We start from the raw sequence: 14,842 nt of genomic DNA on the forward strand, positions 1-14,842 counted from the left end.
ATATCAAATATTACAACTACAACGATGTAAATCCCTCCCCCCCTCATTTTTATTTTTTATTTCTTTTTTTGTTTGTTTTTAGGCTTTCCAAAAGCACCTCTTGCTGAAAAGGTCACATTCAGGTTACTTTAAGCAGGTAATGTGAACATAGCCTAAAAGCCAAGTAGCTTCAAAGTTTCTTTTTCTTTGTTTACTTTAAAATCATCAGTCTGTGTCTTCAAGAATTCACCATTATTTGGGTTATTTTAATTATATGATTGACAAGGGATTTTTTATGAAAGTGCTCGATCATAAAAATATACAATGTGCTGGTGTTTCATGTCGCATCTACAACATCTCTCCACAAAATACTGGAATATGTCAACACATGCAACTGGCTTTTAACAATTGAATAAAATCACAAGATGGAACTGGGTGTTTTTTATTCATTCATTTTCTATACCACTTGTTAAAGGTCACTTGGCTGGGGCCTACTGGAGCTTATCCCAGCAGTCCCTGGGTGAGAGGCATACTTCACCCTGGACAGGATGTCAGTCTATTGCAGATTATTTGTTGGAGGAGTTGTTTTCACCCATTTCTTTGTGAACAGTGGCGCGCCAGGAAATTTTTGTTGGGGGAGCTGGGGGGTAAAAGTTGGAGGGTCTCCACAAAATGTCGTCGAAATGAACAATATATAGTAAATTGCTTTATAAATACCAAGATATATGTTTTAGTCACCCGTGCTCCTCTAAAATGTGTTATCAATGCATACACACATCACTTAGAATGATTGTCGAACGACGATATACAGCTTCTGTATATTCTGTGTTAGTGCACGGCTGTGGCCGACGTGCTTGATGAATTCCTGCGTAAAAAGTAGTTCCCAGATAACTGATATATTCCTGTGAGATAAGTATATCTCATCTAAATCAATTCTAAAATTTACCAGTAATAAAATTATAAAGATGTGAAGTTTTAAGAGTGGCTGTAATAAATATATAGGAAACATAAATTTTTGGAGTATGGAGTTAAATTTGTCTTAATACTTGCAAATGCACAGAGGGCGATTTACAAATATCCTTTGATTTGTACACGTGCTTTGTGATCCACAAACACAAATTTCTGATTTGTAACTTTGTGGGTTTTTACAAATAAATGTTTATTTGCAAAACTGAAAATTCTGTTTGTGAAGGGTGATTCAGCATTGGTGGATCACTGAACACACACATTCATCACTTTGCTCAGTTATGCAATATTAAGACATTCTCAGCGCAAAACTGCAGTTGAGATTCACAAATATGTCAGTCACTAGTCACATTATTGGCAGAATTATTGGGGGCTGAGGGGGGCATGGCTCATTATTGGGGGAGGGGCGTTTAAGGCCCACCCCCCTTGGCGCCACCACTGTTTGTGAACAGCCTGAAGCCCACAATTTTTCATATAACTTTTTTTTTTAACTGTGATTCATATTCTGATTGGCATTTTAATGTTAGTTTACAGTCTTAACATATTTATAAATTGTTTATGTCCTTGTTATCATATACACACTATTATGTTTTAATATGTATATGTCGCGGACATGAGCAAGCAAAGCACTTCAGCATCTCACCATCTCATTTAGGTCCTTTTTCCAGTAAATACTTCTGGGAAGCATTTGCATGGCTAAAAACCTTCAGCTTCTAGGGGCTTAGCCCACCAGACTCCCCAAACTACAGCCCTCTTAACCCCCTGCCACTTTAAGCATCTTTGTTTATGTAGATGTAAATTAATATTCAAACATTTCAGCTAGTTGACAGGAGGATTGCACAATATGGCCAAATGATCGTATCTCAATATTGAAGCCAAATATATTGATATGACATGATACAATATGACTATATTTTCACACAAAGTGCAGCGACAGTGAAAAATAAGCATTCTTAAACAATACAGTAATAATACTGCACTCATAAGGTTAGGATACAGTGCCCTCCAAGAGTTTTTGGAACACTTGGTATTTCACACATTTTAATTTGTTTATGCCATTTCAAATACAAGAAATACAAAAAATATACATTTTTAAAATTATCTTCCTTAAACTGAAAGCAAATGTCTAAAACTTGATATAAATTAATTAAAAATATAAAAGCCAAGATGATGGGTTACATAAGTAATGCTACGCTTTGGTATAATACCTGTAAATAATAATCAGTTTTATTGCCAGTTTTCTTTAGACAAGTCAGGGGATGAATACATGAACATTTCTAAGTCACTGAATATGTCTTGGACTTTATTTACATCAATTATGAAGAAATACTGAATTTTCTTTCTGGACCTCATTTCTGGCATAAAATGCAGTTGTTTACTCACCAGTATAACTTTGGTGTCATTATTAGTCCATGGTTCAAACAATGTGTTCAGTTCAATTCTGAGTCAAACATTTTGCTTCTTCTGCTAAGGTGGATTAGAACTTTTTGTGCTACACAGCACCAGCTAATGTACAGGAGGTGACATGGCAGTCAATATGTGCCACTGATTTCAAAATGCAGCTCTTTTCAACCAGACGTGCGGTGCCGTGACATGTCAATCATCTGTGTCCAATCAGATTTCAGGGGAGTCCAGTGCAACCTTGGCTTCTGCTTGAGTTCTGCCCATGCCAGGAAGTGTTCAACATTTGACATTTCCTGTTTCACTGTGGACTCAAAATGTGGCACTTCCTGTTTCAGTCCCAACTTGCCACCGAATTACCGCGAGATCCCACAAGATCTCAGCTTGTGGAATCCAGGAAATGGTTGACATTTTATATTTCCTGTTTCACTGTGGACTCAAAATTTGGCACTTCCTGTTTGCCACTGAATGCCCACGAGATCTTGTGGAATCCAGGAAATGTTTATGTCCTGTTTCACTGTGGACTCAAAATTTGGCAGTTCCTGTTTGGGACTCCCTGTACCATGAGTGAGCTTTGTGCCACTGTGCAGTGCTTCGCTCGTATTATTATTTTATTTTTACTTCTATTTTGTCATTTGATTTTTAAATGGACCACAATGGAAATAAGTTTTTTTCACTTTCTTGTGTCATCCATGTATTTTTAATGTATTTAGAATTATATTATGCACTGACATTGACTTTACTAAATAAAATCACACACTCACACTTTTAATATAGATGATTTACTGCCCCCTGATGGATTGGCATGTGAGTTCAGAATGTAAATATCAGTGTCCATTGTTAGCTAATATATGTAGCTTCTCTAAAAATATTAGTCCTCTCAACTTTCAATTTTGACACTGTCATTCCTTGACCCAAGTGAAAAATGTCAGCTCTCCTCAGTTTGTGTGTGATTAAAACTGCATGCACACACTTACGGCTGTCCCTTCTGCATTCTGCTGTACCCAGGTGCATTTAGTTTGACAAACAGATGGTGACAGAAGACATTAAAACACTACACATTTTACTTATGGTGCCAACATAATACTTAACCCACTCATGGTGACAGCAAAATAATACTAATCAAAACTGACTAAATCAATTGAACTACAAACTAACATGAACCACAATAACAACATTTGAAACCCTAAACTCCCATGGTGCATTGTAGCACAACGTCTATTGTTTATTGGTAGGCTAAAATTGCTAATTCCTCTAAAAATATTTCTTGTATCAACTTTCTGTTTTTGCAGCATTCATCCTTGACTCAAAATGCATAAGCATACCAAACACCAAATGTCAGCTGTCCCCAGTTTGTGCATGATCAAAGCCATACACACGTATACAGAGGCCACTTGCTATTATAGTATAGATTTTACGTACATTATGTCTTAGTCAAACGTGCACCAATCACTCTCATATTTGAAAGTGAGGTGCAGACTGGAACTCACTATCACCTGACAGTTTGATCCAGATCTGATCCAGACTGTGAAATTTGTGGACATTTGACTTTAATATATTTATATTTTATATTGTTGTCCTTGTTGTCTTTGTTGTCTTCCATGCCTGTTTTGTTGTATGTCGCAGCTTCCTGTCCCAAGACAAATGTCCCCGAGAGGGACAATAAAGTTTATCTTATCTTATATTGAAAAGCTCATTTGGTGTACATTTTGCATTATATCTCAATCAAAAGTGCCTCAATCACTCTCATTTTTCTGTTATGGATTTACCTACACCACCAAAATTGGATGGAGATTCCAATTTTATGCCTGTTTTTCTATCTTCCAGTTATCAGTCGGAAAACAAGTGCAATAAAGCAATAACAAATTGTGCATAGCAGAGATAAATGTTCTGTGAAAATTATCTGAAAAAGAATTCAGAAACCGAAAACATTGGGAAAAAACCTGACAATACCACACACACACACAAAAAAACTTTCATTCAAGTGCATAAACTAAATACATGTAGAGGATGACATTTTTCGGGAATTCCCGTGGGTCACGTGATTCCCGCGGGATGGGAGTCAAAATTTTATCAATCACGTGATTGGGATGGGACGGGAATAAAAATGAACGGGAGTGGGCAGGAGCGGGATTGCCAAAAATAGATGATGATTTTCATCTATTTAAAACAATCAAAACACGTTCACACCGCGATCAGACGCTACAAATTTGCGGGGGTCGCGTGGCAACGGACGCGCCTCCTTCACCCGGTGTGTCGCTCTGCTTTTGCTGCAAAAATTCACCCCGGTGCGTCATCAAATAGGAGGAGCTTCCATTCCGCTCGCCGGCTCCGGTTGTCAGTTGAGTTAACATGACGGATGTTGATCACATGGAGCGAGTTGTTGTGGAAAGCTCATTATCAGTATCATTATTTGCTTCAGGAGTTGCGTCTGGATGACGGCCGCTTTCAGCGGTCCTTCCACCTCTGCAGGCGCAGTTTGAGGACCAACTGTCCCGTTCACGCGCGCGCACGTAAACAATAATAATAATAAAAAAAAGAAACTCTGCTGTCTGCTGTGGTATTGTTGCTTGCTCTCCCCCCAAAACTCTGTCATAATTGTGTTTATAAACCAGACACCATTTGTTTTATTATACAACTGTGTAGTTAATTAATAAAATATTCTCCACAGACAAGCTCGCTCGCGCGTGCACGTAAAAAAAAACTCAGCTGCTTGCTGCTCCTCGCTCTTTCCCAAAAAACTCTGTCATAATTGTGTTTAGAAACCAGTCACCATTTGTTTTATTATACATCTGTGTAGTTAATTAATAAAATATTGTCCATAGACGACAGCTCCCCCTCTAGCTGCCACCTTATCGTGGTGGGGGAGTTTGCGTACCCGGATGATCCTAGAAGCTATGATGTCGGGGGGCTTTGTGCTCCCTGTAGGGTCTCCCAAGGCAAACAGGTCCTAGGTGACGGGTCAGACTAAGGGCAGCTCAGGACCTCCATGACCAGTGAAAGATCAAGGACCGAGACATCGCCCAGTATGGCGGAGCCGGGGTCCCACCCTGGAGCCAGGCCTGGGGTTGGGGCTCGCGCGCGAGCACCTGGTGGTCGGGCCTTAGCCCATGGGGCCCGGCCGGGCTCAGCCCGAAGGAGCAACGTGGGCCCGCCCTCCTGTGGGTTCACCACCTGCAGAGGGGGCCATGGGGGTCAGGTGCAGAGAGGATTGGATGGCGGTCGAGGGTGGGTGGCCCGGCGCCCCGGTCCATGCTCACAGCCCCTGGCTGTTGGGATGTGGAATGTCACCTCGCTGGGGGGCAAGGAGCCTGAGCTTGTGCGGGAGGTTGAGAGATACCGACTAGAGATAGTCGGGCTCACCTCCACGCACAGCTTGGGCTCTGGTGCCCAACTCCTGGAGAGGGGCTGGATGCTTCATTTTTCTGGCACTGCCCACGGGGAGAGGCGGAGAGCTAGGGTTGCATTGCTTATTGCTCCCCAGCTCAGTCGCCATGTGTTGGAGTTCACTCCGGTGAACGAGAGGGTTGCATCCCTACGCCATCGGGTCGGGGACAGGTCTCTCACTGTTGTCTCGGCCTACGGGCCGAGCGGCAGTGCAGAGTACCCAACCTTCCTGGAGTCCCTGGGAGGGGTACTAGATAGCACTCCGACTGGGGACTCCATTGTTCTCCTGGGGGATTTCAACGCCCACGTAGGCGGCGACAGTGAGACCTGGATGGGGGGTGATCGGGAAGCACGGCCTCCCCGATCTGAACCCGAGTGGTGTTCAGTTGTTGGACTTCTGTGCTAGTCACAGTTTGTCCATCACGAACACCATGTTCGAGCACAAGGGTGTCCATAAGTGCACGTGGCACCAGGACACCCTGAGCCGTAGGTCGATGATCGACTTTGTAGTCGTATCATCTGACCTTCGGCCACATGTCTCGGACACTTGAGTAAAGAGAGGGGCAGAGCTGTCGACCGATCACCACCTGGTGGTGAGTTGGATCCGCTGGGAGGGGAGGAAGCCGGACAAACCTGGCAGGCCCAAACGTATCATGAGGGTCTGCTGGGAACGACTGGCGGAACCCTCTGTCAGGGAGGTCTTCAACTCCCACGTCCGGGAGAGCTTCTCCCAGATCCCAGGGGAGGTTGGAGACATGGAGTCCGAGTGGACCATGTTCTCCACCTCCATTGTTGATGCAGCCGCTTGCAGCTGTGGTCGCAAGGTCTCTGGTGCCTGTCGCGGCGGCAATCCCCGAACCCGGTGGTGGACACCGGAAGTAAGGGATGCCGTCAAGCTGAAGAAGGAGTCCTACTTATCTTTGTTGGTAGGTGGGACCCCAGAGGCAGCTGACAGGTACCGGCAGACCAAGCGTGCTGCAGCCCGTGCGGTCGCAGAGGCAAAAACTCGGGTCTGGGAGGAGTTCGGGGAGGCTATGGAGGAGGACTATTGGTTGGCCTCGAAGAGATTCTGGCAAACCATCCGATGCCTCAGGAGGCGGAAGCAGCTCTCCACCGGCACTGTTTACGGTGCGGGTGGGGAGCTGTTGACCCTGACTGGGGATGTTGTTGGGCAGTGGAAGTGGACTTCAAGGATCTCCTCAATCCCATCATCACGTCTTCCGAAGAGGAAGCAGAGACTGAGGACCCAGAGGCGGACTCATCCATTACCCAGACAGAAGTCACCGAGGTGGTTAGAAAGCTCCTCGGTGGCAAGACTCCTGGGGTGGATGAAATCCGTCCTGAGTACCTTAAGTCTCTGGATGTTGTGGGACTGTCTTGGCTGATCACACTCCTCAGCCTCCCCGGTAAGGTCTACTCCAGAGTACTGGAGATGGTCGAACCTCGGATTCAGGAGGAGCAGTGTGGTTTTCTCCTGGTCGCAGCACACTGGACCAGCTCTACACGCTCCATCGGGTGCTCGAGGGTTCATGGGAGTTCGCCCAACCAGTCCACATGTGTTTTGTGGATCTGGAGAAGGCGTTCGACCGTGTCCCTCGGGGCACCCTGTGGGGAGTGCTCCGGGAGTACGGGGTCCGGGGTCCTTTGCTAAGGGCTATCCGGTCCCTGTACGACCGCAGCAGGAGCTTGGTTCACATTGCCGGTAGTAAGTCAAACCTGTTTCCAGTGCATGTTGGCCTCCGCCAGGGCTGCCCTGTGTCACCGGTTCTGTTCATTATTTTTATGGAAAGAATTTCTAGGCGCAGCCAGGGTGTAGAGGGGGTCTGGTTTGGGAACCACAGAATCTGGTCTCTGCTGTTTGCGGACGATGTGGTTCTGTTGGCTTCGTCAAATCAGGACCTTCAGCGTGCATTGGGGCGGTTTGCAGCCGAGTGTGAGGTGTCCGGGATGAAGAACAGCACCTCCAAATCCGAGGCCGTGGTTCTCGACCAGAAAAAGGTGCTTGCCTCAAGTGGAGGAGTTTAAGTATCTCGGGGTCTTGTTCACGAGTGAGGGACGGATGGAGCGTGAGATCGATAGACGGATCGGTGCAGCGTCTGCAGTGATGCGGTCGCTGTATCGGACCATCGTGGTGAAGAGAGAGCTGAGTAGGGGGGCAAAGCTCTCGATTTACCGATCGATCTACGTTCTGATCCTCACCTATGGTCATGAGATTTGGCTCATGACCGAAAGAACGAGATTGCGGGTACAAGCGGCCGAGATGTGTTTCCTCCGCAGGGTGGCTGGGCGCTCCCTTAGAGATAGGGTGAGGAGCTTGTTCACTCGGGAGGAGCTCGGAGTCGAGCAGCTGCTCCTCCACATCGAAAGGAGTCAGTTGAGGTGGCTCGGGCATCTTTTCCGGATGCCCCCTGGACGCCTCGCTGGGGAGGTGTTCCGGGTGCGTCCCATTGGGAGGAGGCCCAGGGGAAGACCCAGGACACGCTGGAGGGATTACATCTCTCGGCTGGCTTGGGAACGCCTTGGGGTTCCCCCGGAGGAGCTGGGGGAGGTGTGTGTGGATCGGGAGGTGTGGGCAGCTTTGCTTGAGCTGCTGCCCCCGCGACCCGACTCCGGATAAAGTGGAAGAAAATGGATGGATGGATGGATGTCCATAGACGAGTCACTCGCGCACGCTGCAGAGGAGTCGGACTTGGGGGGTAAAGGGTACTATGTACCCAGGGCCCAGAGCATGGGGGAGCCCACAAAAAACTGGCATTAAATAGATTTTTGTATTGCATTTTATTAATGTCCATACAATTCATGTTGTAAATGAATATAATTAGAATGAATGTATAAATGTTGCAAAACATAATTCTGCTCTAACAATAATATTGAAAGATCTCTGAGGGCCCTTCCACCCCTGCAATGGTTTAGTCCAGGCTCACAGGCGGCACTCCCCCCCCCCACACACACACACATCCCAAACGGGATCTCACAGAAAGAGGAGGTGTTTAGCAGTGCTGAAACAACTAATTGATTTAATCGATTATTAAAATAGTTGTCAACTAATTTAGTCATCAATTAGTTGTTAAATAACTTTGTTTTACCGCAAATGTTTCGTTTCATCCATATAAATAAACTGTTTCTGCAGCGCGGCTTTGCTTTGAACCTTGAACCAATCGAAGCAGTGATTTGCAGATCGAAGCAGTGATTCACAGATCGAAGTGCTGCTTCGATCTGGTGCTTTGTTTTATTAAATGGACTGCATTTATATAGCGCTTTTCCATCTGCATCAGACGCTCAAAGCGCTTTACAATTATGCCTCACATTCACCCTGATGTCTGGATGCTGCCATACAAGGCGCTCACTACACACCGGGAGCAATAGGGGATTAAAGGCCTTGCCCAAGGGCCCTCAGTGATTTTCCAGTCAGGCGGGGATTTGAACCCATGATCTTCTGGACTCAAGCCCAACACCTTAACCACTAGACCATCACCTTTATTTCGCTTAATCTTAATTTTTCCCCACTAAAACCCTAAAGGGCATATGCCTGTGAGTAACATTTACCTTTTTATGTTAATCTGACCCGTTATGGTCTTCTGAAACAGTTGATAGATGTATTTTATAACTTAAAAACGGGATCGGTGCTAACACGTTAGCATGTCTATGGCGTTTACAATGCTGAAGTTAGCATTAAGCTGTTTCAGCTGTCAGCACATTTGTTTCCTTTATAATAATTCATGGCTCAGCGTTTGTTGTCGTAAAAGAGTCAAATGTATTACAAATTGTAATATTTTATTCATTTATTTTTATTCATATATCAATAATAATAATAGAAACAACAACAACAATAATAGTAATAATAACTAATAATGACACAAAGTTTTAGAGAAACGGACAAAAAGAATCTGATAAAACAAAACAGAAAAGATTAAACCAACTAACAAAGAACATAAATAAATATAGAAATAACTGTTTCCTGTGAACACCTAGTGACTCTTAAACCTCCACTTCATCCCTGTTTTATTAAGTTGAATGACAATCTGTTTTGGTCAAACCACATCTAAGCTGTGTTTTTACACAATAAAAAAATAAAATGCAGTAAACTGCACATTTGTGTCTTTTTTCATGAAAATATCTTATTAAATATAACATATTACACTTTCATCAGGCCTTTAAAATACTTTAGTGGACTCTTGCTGTAATGACGGCATCCATCCCACTTTGGATGGAGCAGCTCTCATTTCTAGAAATCTGGCCAATTTTCTTAAATCCTCCAAACCGTGACTATCCAGGGTTGGGACCAGGAAGCAGAGTTGTAGTCTTACACACCTCTCTGCAGCTTCTCTCCCCCTGCCATCCCCTCATTACCCCATCCCTGTAGAGACGGTGCCTGCTCCCAGACCACCAACAACCAGCAAAAATCTATTTAAGCATAAAAATTCAAAAAGAAAAAATAATATAGCACCTTCAACTGCACCACAGACTAAAACAGTTAAATGTGGTTTATTAAAAATTAGGTCTCTCTCTTCTAAGTCCCTGTTAGTAAATGATATAATAATTGATCAACATATTGATTTATTCTGCCTTACAGAAACCTGGTTACAGCAGGATGAATATGTTAGTTTAAATGAGTCAACACCCCCGAGTCACACTAACTGTCAGAATGCTCGTAGCACGGGCCGGGGCGGAGGATTAGCAGCAATCTTCCATTCCAGCTTATTAATTAATCAAAAACCCAGACAGAGCTTTAATTCATTTGAAAGCTTGACTCTTAGTCTTGTCCGTCCAAATTGGAAGTCCCAAAAACCAGTTTTATTTGTTATTATCTATCGTCCACCTGGTCGTTACTGTGAGTTTCTCTGTGAATTTTCGGACCTTTTGTCTGACTTAGTGCTTAGCTCAGATAAGATAATTATAGTGGGTGATTTTAACATCCACACAGATGTTGAGAATGACAGCCTCAACACTGCATTTAATCTATTATTAGACTCAGTTGGCTTTGCTCAAAATGTAAATGAGTCCACCCACCACTTTAATCATATCTTAGATCTTGTTCTGACTTATGGTATGGAAATAGAAGACTTAACAGTATTCCCTGAAAACCCCCTTCTGTCTGATCATTTCTTAATAACATTTACATTTACTCTGATGGACTACCCTGCAGTGGGGAATAAGTTTCATTACACTAGAAGTCTTTCAGAAAGCGCTGTAACTAGGTTTAAGGATATGAGTCCTTCTTTATGTTCTCCAATGCCATATACCAACACAGAGCAGAGTAGCTACCTAAACTCTGTGAGTGAGATAGAGTATCTTGTCAATAGAAATCGACCAAATCGCACCATTTTCTAGAAAAATGGTGCAATTTGGTCCCCCAGACCCCCCAACTCAATATTACTCCCCCAACTTTAAAAAGGGTTCTGATTCCCAGGTGTGATCTAAGGTATACATGATTTAGACCTGGTTTGACTACGCATTAGAAATTTGGTGTTCGTGTTAATAAAAAAGAACATAACAGTGGGGGGGGGGGGGGGGCTTCAATATGGCTAGTACCTAGGGCCCACAATTTGGTGCTACGCCCCTGCCCTGCTGTGGTGCTTCTGCTTGCTCCAAAAACTCTCTCATAATTGTGAAATAAAGGACAAAAGAGACATAAGTCCTGCTCACAGGCTGCTACCAGATACAGGACATGTTCACATCTTCAGTCAAACTCCAGACATCTCCACATCACAAGTCCCTGATTGATCATCACGGCGCGAGACATACGGGAGTGGGATGGGAGTGGGACTGATTTTGAGTGGGCGCGGGAGGGATTGGGAGTCATCTTTACAGGAGTGGGACGGGATGGGATTTATTTTTTTACTCCAGTCTGGGATTGGACAGGATGGGATTTTTTTTTCTGAGAGCGGGATGGGACGGAAGTGAAAATCCACTCCCATGTCATGCTCTAAATACATGCTTCTGACATTTGATCACATCTAATTTAGCTCTCGAAGAGTCACTTCTAACAGGACTTTGACTTAGAAATTTTTTTCCAAGGTAAAATTTTGTGGAATTGGAAACTAGTGTTGGTGGAGGTTTGTGCTCACTCTAGTTATTATTTAAAAAATATTGTGTTAATATCAGTCCCAGTGTCAAAGTGTTTTTATTAACTTTTGATGGTGACGTTTGATTTAATGTCTTTAACACGGGGTGATTGGGGTTTTCTACTAATCTTTCCTGTAGCATTCACATCACCACCACAATCTGAAAAAGTCAAAATTCTGGTTGCCATTCTCAGTCAGTCAGCAGAGGTAATCCTCTGCTGACTAACAAGTCAGCTATTGGCAAACAAAGTTTATATGTAGCTCTGATCATGCCCACATGAAATTAATGACTAAAGAGAGGCTGTTAAACATTCATTTGCACCATTGACTCCACAGCTCATTTCTGGACATTTACTGTGAGAGAATGATCAGTTTTGGAGAGATTCTAACAGCCATAGGAGATTTTGGATTATTCCAGAAGCTTATTGCTTTTGGGCTAAGTGTTCCAACCCTTTTAATGCCCATATTTTTTTCCAGTTTTCTTTTTATCCAGTCAGATCCAGAGAGACACTGTAACACAAACTGGATCCTCCGTGCTGATCCTAACTTGACAACAGATGAGCAGTTGAACCTGACCGTGCCCCGGGAGCAAGATGGGACATTCAGCAGGTGTCGGATGTTTGTCCCTGTGAAATGGGATATTAATGCCATCAGACAATATGGACTCAATGAGACCACCGGCTGCCAGAATGGATGGAAATACTACAATACACAATACGAGGCAACCGTAGTAACTGATGTAAGTGTGACCTAACTGAATTTGCTTTTATTAAGTTAATTGCGTCACTGATTTGTCATGTTGCTTTGCAGTTTGATCTCATCTGTGACAAATCTTACATGATTGGACTTTCTCAGACGGCTATGATGACTGGTTTACTTTGTGGTTCATTCATTTTTGGACCTTTGGCTGAATCGTAAGTGCCTTTTTAAAAACTGTATGGTCATGTGCAAACAGTTGATTCTAACAGTGTCTGTTTAAACTCCAGGTACGGTCGCAGGAAAACCACACAGTTAACAGCTGTTGTGACATTTATATTCGTCATAATCGTTGGCTTGTCTCCAAATGTGTATATTTACATGGTGGCACAGTTCATCGTTGGAGCTGCAATTGGAGGATACAGAATTAATGCAACAGTATTGGGTATGATTGCTGTACATCTACAGTCAGGTCCATAAATAATTGGGCATTTTTTGTGTCTGTACTCCACCACCAAAACCAACCAGCAGCTTAGGCTCCTTTGTTCAATACTGCTTATTCATACAGCACCGAAAGAAACACAGGTTTCCCTAAGGCTACCCACGAGTATACATTTAAACCTTACCCACCCCATGAGCAAGTACAATGGCACCAGTGTTTGGTTGTTTTATGTGGTGAGTGATCTCGAAAAGAATTGGACAGGAAACGGGCTTCAGAGTTTAGATGCTGTATTGAAAAAGTTCTACACTGATACAGAGACTCATCTGCAGTGCTGGGGTCTGACATGCTACGTCTGGAACAAAAAGCCCAGATTTTCTTTCTACACTAACTTTTGTTCCTCCAGCCAGCCCCATGTGGGCGGTCCCTAGCCTGTTGTGAATCAGCAGCTATGCGATTGGCTGCAAAGTAAAGTAGGCGGGTATTAGCGGGTGTCTGCTCACGTCACATTCAAAGCAGTATGTAAAAATGTTATAGTGTTTGTGTATGCCGATGCCAAACAATAAATTCATCATGCTGTCCAAATAGATGTGAATACTTTGGTTTTATCAATTAGACAGCTATAAAAAAAATCAGAAAGTTGTGCCACAAATACAATGACATTCTGTACGTCAGCCATTTTGAAAAGCAGTTATTTTGGATGTGTGACAGCCATTTTGTGATATGCACCATGGAACACTCTGACAACTCCCCCTGTTGACATGACCTAAGTCATGTCACTAAAGAAGATAGAAGATAAGAAAAATAAAAGTGAGCTGCAAAAACAAAACAAAAACAAATAAAGAAAAAGTTAAATAAATAAAAAAAATTACAAGTAAAATATAAAAACAACAAAACACCTGAAAGTACATGTAACCTATGTGAGTCCTAGCTAGTTCGATTTTAATTAGTGTGATTTTTAATTACTGTAGTTAGATTTCAATTTATTTTCATTTAGTTCAATTTCAGTTAGTTCAATTTCAATGTATTACCATTTATTTAGAGCCAAATCACAACCAAAAAAGGTAAAGTATAACCTTACCAACCCCCAGAGCACGCACACAGGCGACAGTGGCAAGGAAAACTCCCTTTGATGATTTGAATGAATGAATGATTTGAGGAAAAACCTCAAGCTCTGATGATTTGAATGAATGAATGATTTGAGGAAGAAACCTCAAGCAGACCAGACTCAAAGGGGTGACCCTCTGCTCGGGCCATGCTACAGAGAGAGTGTGAAAATTCTAGCAATGTGTGGCTATATGGTGACAAAAATAAACATTAAATTGTATCAAAAGGATTAAATATATCTAAACATTTCTAAGGAATCCCTGATCGTAACCATGTGACAGCTTTTGCAACAAAGTGAGATCAACTAATGTGGACCCTAATCGTAAACCCTATTCTTTGTATATCAGGTGGAACGAGGTGATTTCTTTCGGGTATCTCAACTCCCCAGCGTACGGTCCAGGGTCCAATTCTTCAGTCGAGTCCTTTTCAGCATTATCTATAGATTCAAAACAGAGCTTCAACTTTGCACATTTGATATGGGGGCGGTTTAAGGGAATCTTGTTTTCAATAGCAGTATCAATATATCTGAGACCCAGGGCATCATAAAAATAAGATGGGCATTCATTATGGCCCCTTCATACATGGTGCAAAGCTTGGACACTTTTGGATGAAAACAGCGAAACAGCACGAAACAGTTTGAAATTAGCACACGAAACATCGCGCTGACAGGCAGGCGTGCACAAAGGCATGTGAGAGTTCGTGCACATTGAGCAGGAACAGTGCCAGGTGCACCACATTGTGCCACTTATGTGAAAGAAATAAAAACCAGCTGGTATGTGTGGAAGCACATTGCGCCGCTTAT

General features: G+C 43.2%; 1 protein-coding gene across 1 annotated transcript in view; it reads left to right on the forward strand.

Annotated features, from left to right (window-relative positions):
• Positions 1–12,147: 12,147 nt before the first annotated feature.
• The window catches only part of slc22a13a (solute carrier family 22 member 13a), a 28,081-nt gene continuing 25,386 nt past the window's right edge, over positions 12,148–14,842 (forward strand). Inside the window, 3 exon segments of the mRNA XM_034184143.1 lie at positions 12,148–12,537; positions 12,609–12,712; positions 12,785–12,939. Coding sequence (XP_034040034.1) covers positions 12,163–12,537; positions 12,609–12,712; positions 12,785–12,939 — 634 coding nt within the window. The 5' untranslated portion in view covers positions 12,148–12,162.

Source organism: Thalassophryne amazonica, chromosome 12 (assembly GCF_902500255.1).
Source record: "Thalassophryne amazonica chromosome 12, fThaAma1.1, whole genome shotgun sequence".
NCBI lineage: Eukaryota > Metazoa > Chordata > Actinopteri > Batrachoidiformes > Batrachoididae > Thalassophryne > Thalassophryne amazonica.